This window comes from Amblyomma maculatum, chromosome 2 (genome assembly GCF_055883805.1).
Source record: "Amblyomma maculatum isolate TAMU_Amacu chromosome 2, ASM5588380v1, whole genome shotgun sequence".
Taxonomy (NCBI): Eukaryota; Metazoa; Arthropoda; class Arachnida; order Ixodida; family Ixodidae; genus Amblyomma; species Amblyomma maculatum.
The window spans coordinates 94,299,206-94,319,096 of NC_139345.1; the positions used below are offsets into that span (position 1 = coordinate 94,299,206).

General features: G+C 45.0%; 1 protein-coding gene across 1 annotated transcript in view; it reads left to right on the top strand.

The window, feature by feature from the left end:
• The window catches only part of LOC146199287 (retinal homeobox protein Rx2-like), a 42,980-nt gene extending 23,974 nt beyond the window's left edge, over positions 1–19,006 (top strand). Inside the window, exons 2-4 of the mRNA XM_084592750.1 lie at positions 6,052–6,389; positions 15,667–15,983; positions 18,832–19,006. Of these exons, the coding sequence (XP_084448876.1) occupies positions 6,052–6,389; positions 15,667–15,983; positions 18,832–19,006 (830 nt within the window). The remainder of the gene's footprint in view (positions 1–6,051; positions 6,390–15,666; positions 15,984–18,831) is intronic.
• The last annotated feature ends 885 nt before the right edge of the window (positions 19,007–19,891 follow it).

Consider the following 19,891-nt stretch of genomic DNA (forward strand, 5'->3'; position numbering starts at 1 on the left):
TTTTTTTCAATTGAAAAAAAAAGACGCAAAGTAAAGTTTTAGCAAGCTTTCGTCATGAATAGCTCCTAAGAAACGTTTTCTATCCTTTTGTGATAAAATTGTAACCAATTACTTAATCGTAATTATTTATTTTCTTTCCCGTTTTTAAGAAAATACACTGTCTAATTTGAGGTTTTTGTTCCCTCTGGGCCTCTGTGGCTTACACTGGTTCTGAATCCCGATAACAGACAAAGTACGCCAAAAATATTAAACAAACCAAGGGTCCATATGTCACGGCATCGAGCACCGGCTGCGCAGCGGCCCACATCCAAGCGTGGCTTACGGGCCACTGGTCCGGAGCTAACACCACTCCAAGCCCTCTCGGCGCAGTACAATTGGGACACAATTAAGGGAAAGCAGCGCCATCTGCAGACATTCACACGAATCAAATTGCCGACGACGGCCGAGATACACATGCTCCCCGATCACAGAACCAGCCGACCGACCCCCGATCTCACGTGGTCCCTCACCCCCTCGCCCCGTTTTGCCTCGTCTATCCGCGTCCTCTAGGGGCTCGCACGCCTTCTGTCGGGTAGCCCCTTGGAAAAAGCTCTCTATCGTGTTCGCAGGGTTAATTTAGCTCCCCAGCGGGCTATTTAGCACAAAAAGGAAGCGAGGGGAGCAAGGCGCAGCAAAGAGGGGACGCTGGGGTCGCAAAATTAGCGGTTGTCGCAGCGTAGCCCCCTTCCACTCCCCCCCTCCCCCCCCCCCAACCACGGCATCGCTGCCCCATTCCCTCATTCCCCTTTGCTTTGTGCTGGCTGAACGGGCCTGGTGTTAACGCAGAGCTGGCTAAACCGTGGCCGTTTAGGAGACGACGACATCGACGACTGCAGACGCCCCGCCGCCGCCGCCGACACTGGGCCGCCAGTCCATCGTGTCTGCTTCAGGGAGCCCGAAAACTAGTCAGGCTTCTGCTTCTGCTGCTGCCGTTTAGGCAGGGCGGGAGGGGCTGAGAGCGCCGCACAAGGGGAAAGGGGAGGGGCGGGCGGCAGCTTCCACAAACATTTGTGTAGCGTGAATTCTGAGCTCAGACTCCCTTTTCTTCTCTTCTCTGCCTGCCGGCGTGCCGCCTCGTTCACCTCCCTTCTACTCTGGTTTTATTTCTTGTCTCTTCCAGCACCCTGGCGCCTGGCCCACCTTTCTTTTTTTTTTTTTCCTACTCTTCTCCCGTGCCTCCTCTGTCCTGCCTCCTTCCGAACAGTGCATCTTTTTCCTGAGCTCATGTAAAGGAAAATATAACACATTCGCATGCATACACAAGTCTGCAGAAATCAAAGCTCCAAAGCGAAGCGACCGGACGGGCGGCGGCGCCGGCAGAGGCCTTTTTTGTCAGAGCGCCGTACTACCACTCGGTGCGCCGCGACATCTCCCATCGCTCACTCCCGTCCTCTTCCAAGCTGCCGCGTATGGCTGCCTTCTGCCTTTTCGTCTTTCTTTTTTTTTTTTTCATTCTCTTTCGCTCGTTCATTCTTCGCAGGCGAATGCTTGCTCCCCTGGCAGTCATGCACATCTACATAGTATACGCGTGTACCGTACACAATCTGGAGCAAAGGAAGAGGAGAACGGGAGCATTGGAGACACGCGCTAGTGGGCTCCGGGTTCGAGAGCCTCCCGTTCCGTCTTCTGTGTCATTGTGTGTCGCTCTGTGTGCCCCACAATGAAAAGTTGTTTTTAAAAGTAGCCATTTGAAGTGGCCTAAGCCTTTGAGTGGAGCCGTTTTTGAACACGATGGGAACAAGAAAGGGCGCCAGTACCGCCGAGCCAATCTGAACGCCCAGCGACAGTGAGGCGCCGGAAGTATATACAGGAGCGCTTTTTTTTTATATGTATACATTTTGTTTGCACTGCGAGAACGACACCACTATTCTTTATCGTTTACGATTATAAAAACATGGTTACAGCAGTGACGACAGTTGAATATTTATTTCGTTTTGTCTGTCACTTATAGGACTCGAAAACCGATTACATTATTTGTTATTAGTTTATTTATTTACTGATCCTCAAATTCCCCATTTGAGGGGTATTACGTGAGAGGTTTATAGGGAGCACGACTGCTGACAATAAATGTTTTTTTGTTGACAATATCCAGTTGTTGATTATCTGTTTGTTAATGAAGCAATGTGGCTGGGAAAATCGTTCTGATCCAAGACAGTACGAAAAAAAAATATTTTTGGAATGTTGTCATACTGGCGCGCTCAGGTTAAATTGCATTGCGATGAACATATCGGATGACAAGGCGTAAAAAAAAAATACCGTATAAAGAAAACTGAGAGCTAGTTTGCGGCGGGATTCTAGAGCATGAAGTTCAAGTTTGAATTTTATTTTGGTTACAGCCATTGCAATAGAAGCAATCTGCCTAAAGAAGCCGTGCGCCACTCTAATGCTACCAAAATAACGGCTTGAGGGGCTAGTTGGTGCTGCGCGTGTGTTGTGTATCTTCTCTTGTGTTTGTGTTTGTTGCGCCACATATCTGAATCTAATGCTACCATTTCAAGGCTGCCATTGAACACATCCTTCTTCAGTGAAGATGCCCGCGCAGCCCACCCCTCATGTAAAATGCCTACCTAGGGGAATTTTAGTGAGTGAGTGAGTGAGTGAGTGAGTGAGTGAGTGAGTGAGTGAGTGAGTGAGTGAGTGAGTGAGTGAGTGAGTGAGTGAGTGAGTGAGTGAGTGAGTGAGTGAGTGAGTGAGTGAGTGAGTGAGTGAGTGAATAAACTTTATTGAATTAAGACAAAAACAAAGAATAATAAATAATTGCATAAAAAATAAATAAATAAATAAATTTGAAGAAAATTGTGAAGCAGGATTTTCAATAAGTTTCATTAAATAAACCAGCCTATAGTTTCGTGACGATCGAATATTGAATGTGCTTACTCTAGATAGCCTTATAAGCTGTATGTAAGAGACTAGTTTGACAGAAGGGGATTCTGTGGCAATGTTATACAGTTGTAGCCAAGGACACTGTTGGCAGAGTTAGTTATATAAGTAGTATGACTGGACTTGAATAGGTTGCTGGAAATAGGAATGCCTACGTATTTGATAGGGTTTGAGCTTTCGGACAACCGTAAAAGTGGTAGTTGAGAAATTAGTGGTTACTTCAGCGGCGTAAGGAGACAAAGAAGGTTTTATTAGAATTTGATTTCATGAGCCATGAGTCACACCACTCTTACGCATCGAGGAGATCGTTCTGCAGGGCGGTGATTTCTGATTAGTTACTAATGCATGTATCGGTATATTACACAACCTTTGGCATGCAGCCGTGTGTTATATATTACGTTATTTGGGAGGTCATTATTATAACTTGAAAAGTTAAGGGGTCTAGTGCGTTTGATTATAACAAGCTACACAATGTTTAGGAAATTGCTAACTGTGTGAGCACATATCGGTCTAGGTTAAGACGACAGTTTAAGTAACAGACGATGTGGGACTTTGTAGAAGGCTTTCTAAAAAAAAGGGGGGAGGGGGTGTCAAAATGTGCACTAAAGTTAGGGTGGCGTGAATATCGTGACAGAAAGGAGCAAGCTGCGATTAGCCAGGGTAGCCTTCACGGATGCCAGGCAGGTTGAGAGGATTGTTGACGGATATTAGTAAACTTCAACCTTTCAGATATAAATTATTTGGTAGTTACTAGGGCGTGAGTGATTGCCCTTTTTTTTTCATGAAAGGACCTTGGGAAGGGAAGTGACTTAAGTCAGCGAGAACAGTATACCAGTGGTTAACGAGTGCCGAAATAGTAACGACAAAACAATGCTACTGTCAACTTTAACCTTTGTGAGCACATTGGCATGAATGTAATCTGTTCCATAATGACCTCATTGGAGATCTTTAGTGTAGCGTATCGATAAACACCAAAAAATCAAGGGACGTTTCTCTGTGTGCCGCATTGGAGCTTTTAGTTAACCGTATGAAAACGCGAACTCAAGTCGCAGTGACAACTAGTGTTCATATGCAATAAAACACAGTCTTCATTTTTATTTTTATTTTTACTCGAATGCCAAAACTAGCCAAGTCGTGCCGGGACTTTAGCCAATTATTTTGCTCCTTTGTTGAACACGGAGCCAGGATAGCATATTACAAACTTCTGATTTCACTTGTAAAGTTTCCGTTCACAACTCCTGATCAGGGAAACAAACTTGTAAGCAGTCAAGCTAAGGCGATCCACTTCATGGCATTGCCATGCCAACAAAACAACGCCAATTGTCAGGCTTAGGAACTGCTCAGTCTCCGAGCAAAATGAAAAAACAGAACGTATAAATCACTAGCTGTTTGTGCTAAGGTTACTTGAGGCAAAGCGAAAGCTCTGTTTACCATTTATAGGCATAAACGCGCCCAAACACACGCTAACGAAGACAAATTCAAACTGAAGAGGGTGACCTGAGCGCCGCCGTCTTGTCAATGCTATTTCCCCATCGTACGTAAGAGCCTGCATGGCACGACAAACTCAAAATTTCGCGTACGCTGGCCGATCGTACGCGAGAGCTCGTTCTCGGCTATCGTACAGCGCAGGCGCAGTGCGCATTACGATATTTTTGGCGTGCGCTACTTCTCTGCATGTGTTTGTGTACGCTATACTAAAAGTCTCTATTGACATTGTCAGTACATTTTCAGCACAGAAATGTTTGGTTTGAAGGAGTAGAAACAGTTCTATACCGAAACCAAACCCCTATAAACGGATTTTGGCTGCATCAGAAAAGGGCGAAGGCAGCGAATATTATTACGGTCCGTGACGTCATCATCTTGCTTTTTCGCAGTCCTTCAGTGCTGCGTGGAGAAGCTCGAGTTTTAAGCATCGACCGCGTCACCAGTTTGAATACGAGCGCAAAAAAAATTTGCATGCATTACCTATATATAGCCTATATAGATTTCAATCATTCTATATTGCGGAATTCCCTAAAAGTAAATGCTTTCTGCGTGGGCCATGAGCGAACTTGAAATATATTAATTAATTGATTCGAGTGGGTTTACTGACCGTCTTCGATAAGCCGAAAGTCAGTCAAGTGTTCAGGATAAGGTAGGAGACGTAATTGTCCAGTTTATACAAGGTAATTAAAATCACCAAAAAGAACGACGGTAGTATTATGACACACGGCCGTTAGAATTTGTATTAAGTCGTGAAATAAACATATGAAAGAGTCATTAGTTGGGATTGGCAAAAACATAGCACCAGTTTTAGAAAGCGCGGAAAGATAACATTACGACAAATTCAAATATTTTTCTAGCTGGTTTCGAATATTGAGCGCAATAATCGGATAGCAGCAATAGCAGCGCCGCCATCACTCATATATGTTTGCCAAAGACATAGAAGTTACGGAATGAAGGAAGAATCTCCATGTCGGTTATTGAAGAATTTAGCCTAGCTGCCTCTGTAAGCAGTGCAAAATCACTTAGAGATGAGACTGTGAATTTCATCACTTTTTCGTTTAACGCTGTGGATATTATAGTACAAGGAATGCACCGGTGAATGACTAACGTTGGTGAAATCGTGTTGTGTTCGCACTTTGGGATAGGATTTTGAGACAACATTTTGTGCGACATGATTATAAATGTGCTTCGTTGTTTGTGATGAGCTTTTTCTCCTATAATTTGATTTTAAGATCATATTTATTTCCGAACTCAAGCAGATTTTTTTTTTCGTGCAAAACGAGTTTCCCGCCAGAAGTTTTCAAAGACGCTGTAATTCGTTCTCTTAACCTTTCTTTTTTTTTTTTTTTTTACGAAAGAAGGTACGTGATCTCTGTCCTCGAAGTGCTAAGAACTGACGACAATGGGACTATTCTTTCTTTTTTTTCATGTAAGTGTCTAGTGTATGAGCTCGTTCAATATCACGTGGCTGCAAGTCATAAGTGTATGTTTTCACTACTCCCAAATTATGTGAGCTTCATTCACGCGAGGGTCCATCTTGGACTCCATATACTCTTACAGAACGGTTGAAGCTGTAAAGCCATAATTAGCATTTCCTTTGTCTCCTTAGATTGGGTAGAAACAACGATTCTTTCTTTTCATACACAGCTGGCCAGGAGATGTCAAGCGGACCAGAGCTGTCGCCCGGAACTGGAAGTCGCGGTAGTCCCGGGCCAGAAAGTACCACGCCCCTTAGTCCCGAAGGGTCATCTGCGCCCGGTGGTGGCTCCGGCTCGGTGTCTTCGTCGCTGTCTTCCTCGTCGGCTTGCGGAGGAGGAGGCGCGGCCGGCAGCTCCTCCAAGAAGAAGCATCGACGCAACCGCACCACCTTCACCACGTTCCAGCTGCATGAGCTGGAGAGGGCATTCGAGAAGTCCCACTACCCGGACGTGTACAGCCGAGAAGAACTGGCCATGAAGGTCAACTTGCCCGAAGTCAGGGTGCAGGTGAGCGTCTTTCCGTCACGTGTCCACCATTATCGTCATTTTTAGTAAATGAAAAATTGAACACCATCATGGTTCCTTCGCAATAACCGGCGCCGCCATTGCCATTTTAGTATTTCATTTGTCAGAAAGTTTGCACTCATCTACTGCCGACGAAAATGAGGCTCAGGCACGGAACTCAGCCGCGTGGGCAGGAGAGTTCGAATACATGCTCTCGACAGCGCGCGCATACAGCCAGCGAACATGTTCCTGAGAGTCTTGTGGTTATCGAATCGCCATTGCCATCATCGTCAGCCCTAGTCACTCCCACTTCAAGACTCCCCACCCCCAAACTGTCCTCAAAGGAGCCAGTTGAAGTGAAGCTTATCTATCCACGCAGATATCTATTGCCACCTCTCCATTTTTCTCTCCACCGTCTGCTGGAGGATATATATATATATATATATATATATATATATATATATATATATATATATATATATATATATATATATATATATATATATATATATATATATATATATATATATACGTCTGCTTCCCTTGAAATCGAGAATTACCGTAACAGTCCGTTCTCCTTCCTATTTTACATTCGCTGCATTAAATACTCCTCTTAAATTTTGTTAGTGTACTATTAACTCGAGTTAGTTTTCTTCTCATTCATGCGACTTTTCTTGCCGCCGCCTCGGCTAAGAAACAAAATGGAAAACCTTTGCTACTTTTGTTAGGATACTAAAGGACGGAAGCTAATTAAGTATGTGCAATAATAAACTGTCCCTACCCCCACTTATATTTCTTTTTAATCGCCTATTTCTGAGCCTAAACGAATCGCGTGGTCGCATGATCACGCGTCTTCGATAGGGCCCAAGTAGAACTTTGTTCTCAGACTGGATGGATAACACTCTGATGAGCAGGGGTATGGCGGAGTATTCGGTTACTATTACAACGGCTATATATACTACTTATCTCTGGGAAAACTTTGCTTTCACACAGTCATCGCCCAAACAAGCAAAAGTAGCGCTAACGTTTACTAACCATGAATTTGCAAACACGAGGTGTACTTACAACAAGTGCCCACTCGCATACGTGGTTTGGTTGTCTAATTGGGCGCGTGCTCAAGGACGCGCCTTCGCATGTAAGCTATGTAGTTGCTCTTCGTCGTGACCCGTGAGGCCTGTGTACACGGGCTATAGCAATTAACTCTGGTGCGAAGGTCCACTTTTTCATTCGCGGTTGATTTCCAATTCGCGTCTCGCGCGGACACAACCCCAGCGTGAAGGAGTGGGCACTAGCCACTGCGGGGGAGCAGCGTTAATTAGACTCCTTTTTTCCCCCCACAAAGCAAAAATGGCGGACGTCCTGTCTCCAGCCACGCGGACTCGCGGCGTGCTACTACTCCACGTACACTTGCGACACCTGATGGCGGGTGCGAGGACACACACCCCATCAGAGTGTACGCTACTGCTGCTGCTGCTGGCTTTGGGAGAGGACGGGATTAAAAGGGAGTGAATGGGGAGGCGTTCTCACGACAGCCGCCCGTTGAGAGCCCCAGGCCAGCGAGGGACAATAAAAAGGAACGATCCGCGACAGATTCATTTTACGCTCGGTTGCGTCCGCGCTCTCAACGCGACACGCGCGTGTGGTGGACAGCGTTGCTTCTTTTCCTTTAGGAACTCGGTTTTCTTCGTGCTTTTGTAGTCGTTTCTTTTCGTTCTACTCTAATCTACTTTAATGGTACACCCTCACTTCCTCTTAATGTTCGTTTTATAATTAATCTTCGTCCACTTTTGTTCTTTCGCAGGCCTCTGAACGCTGAATGCTTAAAGCACCAAATTTTCAAGTACTTCAATGTTCTGCCAGCCGTCAACTGAACTAATAACTAACCCAGTAGTATAGCAACTGTTTAGAGTGGCATTAGCCTGTGTTTCTCGGGCAGCGCTACGGCTTTTTTTTTTCTTGTCAAAAATCAACTTTTCCTCCTAGAAGCCATGCTATCATTTTTCTTGGTTGCATGGATCAAACAAAAACTAAACGGTTACATTTTTTATTTTATTTTGTGGAGACGTACAATACCTATAGACCAACACCGTGTTTTCAAACAAAGCGGGCGCTCCTGATGCCGCCACAGACGGCCTTTTTGATCATACTTGGGAAATTCCGCTTCAAAAAGTGGTTAGTTTTAACTTTTAATACGCTCTTTTTTGGTGTCTATGAATTATCACGCCATCTAGAATCGGTCAATAGAAGCTTTCTGCTATTGCCGTCATTGCCTTTTGCAAGTCACTTTTTTTTTCTTTCTTTTGTGACATAATTACGTCTATGGCTATAATGTTAAAAAAAAAAGATTTGCTTCTGCAACTCTTCAAGGCTTTTTGTTTCCCGGTGTTTGTGGATTTTTGTTTTTTTCCATCAATCTGAATGTTTTCACTTAGACGATTTCCCTTAACAGCCGCGGGCGCCGCCAATTTTGGCCAATCAAAGCCACCGTTTTTTTTTTTATCCATGGGCCCTATGGTAAGTTTCGGAACTGGTAATATAAAGAACTCTGGCAGCAGACTGGGGGTAAAAAGTAGGTTTAGCGCCCATAGGAATACATACAGGCGAAAGTTTTCATAGCAGTTCTCTAATTTCACGGGGCAACTTTGATGTTGTTTTTTTAAAAAAGTACAGAAAAACCGTGAACATCCTAAAATAGACTGTGAAAGCATGAAACGCCATTTCAATAGCGCAGTATATTTAAAACACCGCGAAACACATGGGGGTGGGAGTTCAGAGGGCGACCGATAGAAACACACGTCAACACAACTTACAGCAACATTTTTCTTCTTTCACACATCACCAGGAAAGATTGCCGGTCGTTACACGTTTTGCGACAGTTTTGATAAAAATCTGTCACAAAAACTATGCTCAGTCATTTTGGAGGCAATCTGTTTTTAAAACGCCAATAAAATGTGTGCGGTGAAGCCGGGTATACTGCCGACAAGCTCGTTATCCGCTGGGTGTTTTTCCGAATGCCGCAAGCTTCTCTTGTGCCTGATATTCTGGCATATGCACTGAATTTGCTACCAATAATGGTCGTTGAAAATGTGTAGAAAAAAACTACATTCAAAAAGCACTCCTCAATCTTCACGACAAGGGAACGAAAGAGAACAGCCCCCTGTAACAGACGGCGGCGCAGACGACGCTCTTCTCGCGACTTGTGTGAGCAGACGGGCACTTTGGTCATCTGTTGCTGCGCGCGGTGGTTCGTTTAATGTGCTGCGTGAGGCCTGCTTTCAATTTACAAGCTTGTATTTTTGGAGCAACCGTATTCAAGAGATAATGTAACCTGCGCGGCAGTGCGTGAGACAACACCAGAAGTTGTCGCGATTGCAAGAATCACGCAGCGTATAGCCCGTTTTCACTGGGTATGTCATAGAGTTCCTTACACTAACTAGAGGGAAAGCTGAGGGCGCTGCACTTCAGCCACCATGGACGCGCTAAGAATCATGGGCCGGTGTGCTACTTGCTGCGGGACAGTCGGTTTTTCTCGGGTCCGTGGAGTGGCGTTACTGCGAAGTTTATTTTTCGTCATCATCATCATCATCTGAAGGTGCGTACATAGACCGCGAAAGTCATAGTAGCGAAGGCGCAAAGGCAGACGTCGCCAATAAATGGTTTCTGTTTCCCGAAATGCCACTAAAAACTTCCTTAAGTGATTGCACAACCATAAATATTTTCATACCGTTTTTTTATTTCAAAGTTTGCCTATTAAGAGCGAAATATTGGTATTTGTGCTGCTCAAAACTAAGCCAATAGGAGAAAGAGCCATCGCTTATATTGAATAAATCTCACACTGGCATTCTGTTGTTCTCTCTTTTTGTAATTTATAGTCACAATATTCAATCTTAGGACATTATTTACGGTAGAACAACGTTTATCTTTGCATTAGTTTTGGCCAAAAGTTGTAGTTCTGCCCTCGGTAGCTCTCCGGCCCATGATGCTTTGAGCGCCCATGGTGGCTGAACTGGCCGTCTGGAAACTCCATGTAAACTCCCATAGACGGCAGCACAGCTTTCCCTCTAGGTAAGAGTAAGAAACTCTATGGGGTATGTCTGTCTTTGCAATGGACAATTATTGGCTTTAAAATGACGTGGCATACTTTTTCGCGTTTTTTGTTTGTTTTTTTCCGAGACATTCTCTGGCGTTCAACCACCTCCGTGTTTATTGGCGCTCTCAGAAACAAAAAAAAAAAAAATTGTTTTGGTAAGCTTTGTTTTTCTCGTAAGTTTTGTCTTCTTCTTTTGTTCTTTTTTTTTTTATGGGCCGCGCTCCCGACTTGTCTGCCCTACGTTTCGAGATGTTCTAAAAATAATCTGTCTCTGTAATGAGATTTCGTAGTTTCAGAAAGTGTTATACGATGTTTATAGTTACACTGCACCGAATGACGACAGCGTAGAAGTACTGCGAAGTCAGAAATCTGCTTTGAAACATTTTGGTTACATGTATTCCTATGAGCGCTAAGCCTTCTTTTCCCACTAAATCGGCCCAGCCTGGTGATAGCAACGCCACCGCATCTTGCTTACGTACAGATCGGTTTTACTCTATAGCGGATTTTTGAATTTTCCTAACGTGTAGAATGTAAGGTTGGCGCCGATGTATCGCCTGTCGCAATCACTATTCGTTATTAAACATTCCGCAGCTCCATCTGCGTGTGCTGGGACGTATCTTATAGCCGAGCATCGTAGATAAGTCCCAACCTTCCGTGGCTGTTTACGGGACACCCTACCAAGAAGAAGAGGAAATATTTCAATTTGAAACTTGTAGGCGGTGACAAGAAGCCGCGAATGGTACTTTCGTGGTGGTAGTGTTATTGCGAAAGCTCTTCCCGCGCGCGCTTTGTATAAGGCTAGCAGCATTCATGAAATACAAACGCTTCTTCAAGATTTCACGTGTTACCTTGTCTTTGTCAGGGCAGTGCAGTCATCACTGGCTGGGTTTATATGCCCTGAGTTTGCTTCCAAAACAAAATATATATATATATATATATATATATATATATATATATATATATATATATATATATATATATATATAACAATAAACTGGGGAGAGAGAGAATCAGCGGAATGAATGAATGGAATGTAGCCTTGGGGATGGCATTGTCTAAACTGCGAACCTGTGATTCCCTTATTGGGAAAAGGAAATCAAAGAGCGGCAGAAGCAGGGAAAAGAACAGTGTAAGGTATACGCTTAATCAGCATTATGACGAATCGTCCTGTACAGTACGGTCCACAGTTAAAGGGAACGTGAGATCGCGTTGCCTAAACACTTTACAAAGCGCTGCTGCCGACCACTGGCAAGAATGGATGGCATCAAGTGCATGCCCGGGAAGTGCAGTCAGCCCTGCTTATTGCGCATACACATTGTGGCTCGTTGATCATAGCTATTTATCTATAATAAGCAGGAACGAGAGCATGCATTCTTTCTTGGATAAGAATAAAGGTAAACAAGATTATTTGTATGTTTCGAAAAGGAAACGCAGAAATCCTGTCGGTGTGAGAAGGGATTGAGGAGGTTCGAGCAACAGTGAATCCCTGGAATAACAGATAAAATGCTCCATTCTTCTGAAAGCCCGCGCGAAAATTACATTCTATTCACCGCATTACAAAGCGTGGTAATTCCGAACAATTACCCCCCTCCCACGTAAACGCTCAAAACTCGACCAAACCGTTCCCCCTGTTTCTCCCATTAACCTCCCAGCACTTCATCTGCTTAGATTCCCTCTATCCTCATTCCCGTACGTACCGAGCCAGAGCGTTTAGGGACAGTGTTCGGGATCCTAAAAGGAGGTCGTTCGCAGCGCTCGCGGCACACTAAAGCAGGTAATCTCATATTCCGGTCACAAAAGGCGGCCTTTTGCGAGGGCTCCTCGTTAGCATATTCATAGCTTTATTATCGCCTCCACAAGTTCCCCTCGGCCGCACCGTGGCGGCGTTCACGCGCTCTGCCTCGACCGTGTCATGCACAAACAGTGCGGCTAGGAGCTACTCTTTGGACTTGCCCCGGGGACACGGCGCTGTGAGGGGAAGGGAAATGGGTTGGGGAAGCGGAGGACGACGCTTCAGCACCCGTGGCTCGCATGGATACAGTGGCCGTGTATAAACCGCAGCTGGCTGCTTGACTCGGGTCCCTCTGGTGCGTCTCAGCGGAGCCTAAACGGCCTAATAAAATGCCCCGATGCGCCGCACTTCGCCGCTCCCTCTCCACCTTTCCCGTCCTCCTTTCCCTGAGAAACGTGTGTACGGCGAGTAAGGGTACGGACACACTGGCGGGAGAACGCGCGCGGCGTGCCGCCAGCGGCAGGACGCCCGCGCGGCAGAGAGGCCACATCGGTTGTGCGCGGCGGTCGCCGCGGAGGTCACGCGACAGCGCTGATCTCGCCTTGTGTCCGACTGCGTGAGCTGATCTACGATTCTTTTTTTCGGCCAGCAGACCTCATTTCAGCTTCTTCTTGTCCCTCGTCATCTACCGCGACGATCGTGTTTGCTCCGCAGCACACCGCTCGAGCATTCAAACAAGTTTACTGTCCTGTTCACATTTTACCCGACGTGAATGTTCAGCGGGCACTCAAGTATGAAAACAACTCGCCTGCGAGACCGAACGCTTTGCCGATGATCGTTCATCGGTTGATTTTCGCGTAAAAGGGGAATAACCGAGCAGTCTCAAGAAAGTGTTCCATTATTCTCTCACTGAGGCTAAGTTTTCAACACGGAGGCACAAAAGGAGAATGCTCGCTTCGTCGTTGATGGCACGGAGCGCTTGATCGTGGTCTCGCCGCCTCAGCCGCGGGAAGTTAACTTTGGTAGTAGGCACGAGATGGCGACACTGACGCGCACGTCGCTGAGCCGCACGTCTCTGATTGGCTCTTCTGATTCGCGGCACGCGGCAAGCCGCCGAAAATGGCTCCTCGACCCATTCGGCGCGCGGCAGGTCTACCCGCCGCCGCGGCAGGTTTTGCGGCAAGCTGCTTGCCGCTGGCGGCATGCCGCGCGCGTCTTCCCGCTAGTGTGTCCCTACCCTAACGCATACACGTTCAGGGCATTGTGTGCATTCGCGCCGCTTTTGGAATAACCAGCGGGGCGCGGCGACCCCACGTCGGTGAGAGCCGTCGCCGAAGGTATACATACAACACCGCACGCATGTTGCGGCTACCGCAAATGCAACGTTGGAAGGTGCAGAGAGAGAGAGGGAGTAGAAGGAGGAAAGCAGGAGAGTGAGCGTGACACGAGCAGGCGTCGAGGACAGAGCGACTCATCAGCTATGCGTGTCACTGTCGCTCTCGTTGAGATATCACACCACGACGCTCCCGCTCCCTGCGGGCGTGCCGGGATTTGTTATGCACTCGACGCACTCGACGCACATGATGTGCGACTGTTACGCTCATTTCCTTTGTTTCTAGGTTTCTCCTCTTCCACGTTCTCGCGCTGCAGTGGCTACTGAGAGGCCAGGCTGTACTCTTTCTGTCGAGGGCGGTTCGGACGTTGTGACCTGGTACCGGCTCTCTAAATTGATTACTTGTAATGTGCTCCGTCGAGTCGTACAAATCAGTTGCACGACCTGTCCACCTCAGAAGCGGGCAGGTGGCCATTTTTTTTTTTTTTTCATTTCTTGCATTGGGAATGAACACGTTTTAGCGTAGTGGCGCGCGTTTTTCTTTTTTTTCTTCTTCTTGTTACGAGTTTTATCCGAAAACAGGCCTAGAGCAGTTGGCGGAAAGACGAAAAAGTTTTGCATCCTTTTTTTCTCAGAACTCAAACTGAAGCAGCCCTTTCGAGTTTTGAATTGTCATTATTCCACTGATGAATAATTGTGATAACTATGGCAATGACTTAGTTTGCACATCAATTAAAGGTGGTGAATGACTGAAATACCTCTCAGCTATATCTGTACTTCAATTCCTCCGTATCTGTCTCCGAGGAGTTCTTTGAATTAGGAGGGCGCCAGATCTAAGCTTATGATATTTTGTTTTCGTGGGACCGTTGGAATGTATTCTGCATATTTTTGAACCCATAATCTCATAACAGCTGCATGCACTTCATAAAGTCTAACTAAACGGCTTTTGTTTTTATTTTTAATAACAAACAGAAATCGACTAATTCAAAACATTGTTTTTTCTCAAAATTAGGTCACGAAAAATTCTAAAAATTGATTACGATACTCCCTAATCTGAAATATGAGCTCAGCTATTGAAGAGTATTTGAAATAGAATTGAAGGAAAGAGTTTGGGAGATGCTTGTATGTATGTATGTATGTATGTATGTATGTATGTATGTATGTATGTATGTATGTATGTATGTATGTATGTATGTATGTATGTATGTATGTATGTATGTATGTATGTATGTATGTATGTATGTATGTATGTATGTATGTATGTATGTATGTATGTATGTATGTATGTATGTATGTATGTATGTATGTATGTATGTATGTATGTATGTATGTATGTATGTATGTATGTATGTATGTATGTATGTATGTATGTATGTATGTATGTATGTATGTATGTATGTATGTATGTATGTATGTATGTATGTATGTATGTATGTATGTATGTACAGTTGCAAAGCAATTTTTTCCTCACGAGCAAAAAACGATTTCTCAAAGGAAGGGAAAGAGGAGCTATGCACGAGCGGCATAAAGCTCAACCCTTCTTTCTGTTCTTTTGAAAAATTATTTTTGGCTCGTAATTATCTTTCATTCGATTACACCGGCAGCGGCACCAACCGCGACACGGCTCCACCTCCGAAAGGGCGCATAGGAGCTGCGCTCTAAAAAACTGTGACAATAGAAGTACAAGTTGGGAAACATTGTACATTTTTTTAGAACATAACTTGGGATTTAAAGGGTAAGAAATGCAGATAGTTGTCCCTGGAAATCTAATAACTTGCGAAAGCTTTAGTTCGTCTGTCGCCTAGCTCTGCGTAGTTGGCTAGAATGAGACACACATTGTCGCCAATTAAATCTCTTCCTTCATTGATTTACGGCGTGACTGCAGCGCCATGCTGCGGAACTTAACGTCCCCTCGCAAATGCACTGCTATGTAGCTGTTTTGCAGTTGCTGTGCACAGTAGCGCGTTGATAAATCTAAGCTGCTCCACAAGCAAGACAAGAGGTTGCTCGGGTTAGCCTCCGAGGTCTGCCTCCGGATTAGCGGAGACAAACCAATTAGTCCAATGTGCGCAGTTTTCGACCTCTAGGAATGTCTCCTCCAGCTCCATTTCCCTCTTGGACGCAGGTGTGGTTCCAGAACAGGCGCGCCAAATGGCGGCGACAGGAGAAGATGGAATCTCAGAGCGCCCTGCAGCACAGGCTCGGCGGGGGCTCCTCCCCGGGCCCCGGCGTAGGCGCGGGGGGCGGAGGCTGCCTGGGCGCGCCGCCGACGTTGCCCTTGGACCCGTGGCTGGCGCCGCCACTCCTGTCGGGGTCGCCCTTCCTGGCTGCAGCAGCAGCGGCCGCTGCCGCAACGCAGCAGCCACCGCCGCCGCACCACCACCACCACCATTTCTTTGCGACGGCATCTTCGCCTGCCACGGCCGCCTATCACCTGCAGGGGTGCGTGTTTGTCAGTGCCTCCGCTGTGCATGCGGGGATTGCCTTCGTAACTGCGCAATAGAGGATTATACGGGCACACAGTGACTACTACTTCTAGTGCTCAAACTCGAGAGTCAACCACGCAGGACGGAAAGTTGGCAGTTCGCGCTCGCAACATCTAAAGTAACCCATATACGTCTCAGAAGATCAAATTACAAAAATTTGGTGGGCGAAACCATAGGAATTCCCGATGCATCATGTAGTTTCGGGTGAATAAAAAAGAGTCGAGGTGGATGTCGATGATGCACATTTACTTATATCTTCTTTCAGCCGCCCTATAAGCACTAAATATTTCAGATGCATTTCAGAAATCAAAAAGATCAGTTTTTGTTATTTTCGATACGTGTCCCGGAAAATAAATATGCAAGCACCAGCACAATTGTGCGGTGTTTATTTTTTTTTTTTCACAAAGCTTCCCCTCAAGTGCAATTAGATCGCATTTGTGATTTCTTGGTAATATCTCCTGGCATCCTAATAACTGCGTGGTCTGGAAATCTAGCTTTTGTGTACCACGGTGATATATAAGTATCTCTTCTTCGTATGAGCCGTGCCATAACTTTATTTTTTATTTTATTTTACACATACTGCAGTCAGAGACCAAGCAGAGGGGCAACATTCAAAAAGCAAAAATAAAATCAAACACTACGCAAATCCAGCGTTCCGGCAACAATAAAGGAAGAAAACCAAACATAGGGCAATGATATTGTTAAGTTTACACATACAATAAGACACTCTTTTCAAAAGCAGCGGCATCCTGAGCCGAAAAGACATTTGCTGGCAGTGAGTTCCATGTTGTGATTGTTCGGGGAAAAAATGAGTTTTTGAACGTATTTGTGCGTGCAAAGTATGGGGTAAGGTTATGGTTTTGGCTATTGCGTGTCTGTCGTGTAGAACGGGGGGATATATAGGGAGCAGCATTAATATTAAATTGACTAGAGTAAAATGAGTACAGAAATTTAAGCCTTGCAAGTGCTCTCCTTCTTTCTAGAGTGGATATGTTCTTCGTAGACATCAGAACGGATGGCGGGATAGAGCTATGGTAAGCGTTAAAAATGAAACGGACTGCTTTTCTTTGGATCATTTCAAGTTTCCTTATATCCTTTTTTAAGTGCGGATCCCATACGACGGAAGCATACTCAAGTTTCGGACGAATTAGTGTGTTGAAGGCAAGTTGTTTAAGTTCAGAGGGAGCGTGTTTTAATTTGTGTCTTAGAAGGCCGAGGTTCCTTGAAGCAGACGAGCAAATGCTATTAATGTGGCTGGACCATGAAAGGCGATTTGTAATGGTGACTCCAAGATATTTGTATTCGCTCACCTGTAGCAGTGGAAGATTGTTTATTGCGTAATTAAAACTGTATGGCGCTTTCTTGTTAGTAACCTGAAGAAGAACCGATTTGTCGCTATTTATTTTCATGGACCAAAGGGTGCACCACTCTAGGACATTATTAAGATTTGACTGCAAGCATTTTTGGTCGGTAGTGCTGCTAATTTTCTTAAACAGAATGCAGTCATCTGCGAATAGTCTAATACTGACTTCGGGCGTATTTACGGAGTTAACCAAATCATTGATATAAATAAGGAATAAAAGAGGCCCAAGTACGCTGCCCTGAGGCACACCAGAGGTAACGGGTAAAATACCTGAATGAGATTTTTTAACATCGACGAACTGTTTTCTGTTGGAAAGATAGGTTTTAATCCACCTGACAAGTGCTGTTGGAAGACCAAGATGTTGAAGTTTAAAGATGAGCTTATTGTGCATGACGCGATCAAACGCCTTGCTGAAATCTAAAAAAATGACGTCAACCTGTCCAGCATTGTCAATCGATGAAGCGAATTCATGCACTGTAGTGACGAGCTGAGTAACCGTAGATAAGCCTCTTCTAAAACCATGTTGAAAGGGAGACAGGATGTTATTTTTTTCCAGAAATGACATAAGATATTTAGATATAACATGCTCCATAAGCTTGCAGGTACCTGAAGTTAGCGATATGGGACGGTAATTGTTAACGTTCAAACGATCACCTTTCTTAAAAATTGGAACAACGCGAGCTAAGCGCCAGTCATCATGACATTTATGTGTCAAATGGCTCATATGTGGAAACCGTTTTCGTTACAATCGCTTTCGAAATGAAGAAAATAAAGGAGAGTCATATGACTTTAGTATACAGGGATAGTATCATGTATTAACTGCTAACTTTCCAGAAGACATCGCTGTGGGTCATCCTAGCTCGCACCGTGTGCGCTACTCTATATGTGTGCTTGTTAAGCGTGACGCTAATGACAACTGGATGGGTCTACCATAGCTCATGCGCTTTAGATGGAACTACGCAGACATCTACAGTCCCTTCGCAACTAACCAAACATGCATCCCAGAGAAATTTGCACCGAGGACAATACCTGAGCGCGATTGAGAGCTTTCTGTGGAACAAACAAGCGGGGGTCTTCGCCTCAATATATCTATTGAAGCAGTGAAGTCAGCTTTACAAGTTACGTGAGGTATATGAGTGAGTGAGTGAGTGAGTGAGTGAGTGAGTGAGTGAGTGAGTGAGTGAGTGAGTGAGTGAGTGAGTGAGTGAGTGAGTGAGTGAGTGAGTGAGTGAGTGAGTGAGTGAGTGAGTGAGTGAGTGAGTGAGTGAGTGAGTGAGTGAGTGAGTGAGTGAGTGAGTGAGTGAGTGAGTGAGTGAGTGAGTGAGTGAGTGAGTGAGTGAGTGAGTGAGTGAGTGAGTGAGTGAGCAAGCGACACCAGCAGAACTGAAACCCCTCCTCAGAATAAAACTTATCACATATGTTTCTTTTTTGCTCCGCGCAGGATGGCAACACCAAGCACGTCACCGCTGAATCTTACGTTATCCAACGAGCCAAAGCCTCAGCCCCAGTCGCCTGAAGACGAAGATGACTCCGCCAGCTCTGGCCGCACTTCGAGCATCGTAACCCTTAGGCTACGAGCTCGCGAGCATGTGCAGTTGCTGTGCAAGGGCGTGTGACATCGGATCCCTCCAGATATGGCGGGAAGATGAAGTCATAACGATGGGGCCTGACAATTAGTAGATTTAAAAAGAAAATGTGTACATAAAACGCAATTTCAATTTTAGTGTTGCATCACGCTATCTTGTCGGTCGCAAAACACAACTCCGTCACGAAGTAAATTGCCTTTTTTTACATTCTGCATGCGCAAGAATGCTTAGGTAGCGACGAATTGTCAAGTTCAGACGCCACCTGTTGAAAGACGGCTTGTCGTCGCGCATGTCGCTTAATTTGAAGTCATACATAAAATAAGCACTTCCCTGCTTTCACCTAACGTTTTTCTCAGTTCTTAAAGAAGCAACTTAAGGTTCTTCGAATGCGACCATCCGAAGAAGTTTATTGTTGTTGTTGTTTTTTTGGACGCCTTTCACATTGGCGACGTGGAAATCTTGTATGCTAATATTAGTGAGTATAGATGACTCCCCCTTTCTAACAACTTTAAGTATGCACCTGTATGTAGAATTCCACATTAAATACAGTATCTGTGGCAGAACACAAATATTAGATGCAAAATATTATAGCTGAGGGATTATGTTGCTGTATGCGGGGAAAGCATTAAAGGTAACAGCACCTGTTTACAAATTCCTCACTATAAGCGATGTCCATTGACCTCTTGCACACCTATGATAACACATTATTTCCACGAAGATGAACAGAATTGATTCTTCTTGGTATATTAAGCCTGTTTATAACAGGAGTGCATTCAGTAGTAAGCAACTTAATTTCATTAAGCTGTTTTTTTTTTTTTTTTTTTGCTTTCCTTTCGCGCCCACGATCAGATGCCGCGCTTGTACATAATGTAGAGCGACAAGCTTGTTTCTAGTTCTCTACAATATAAATATGTA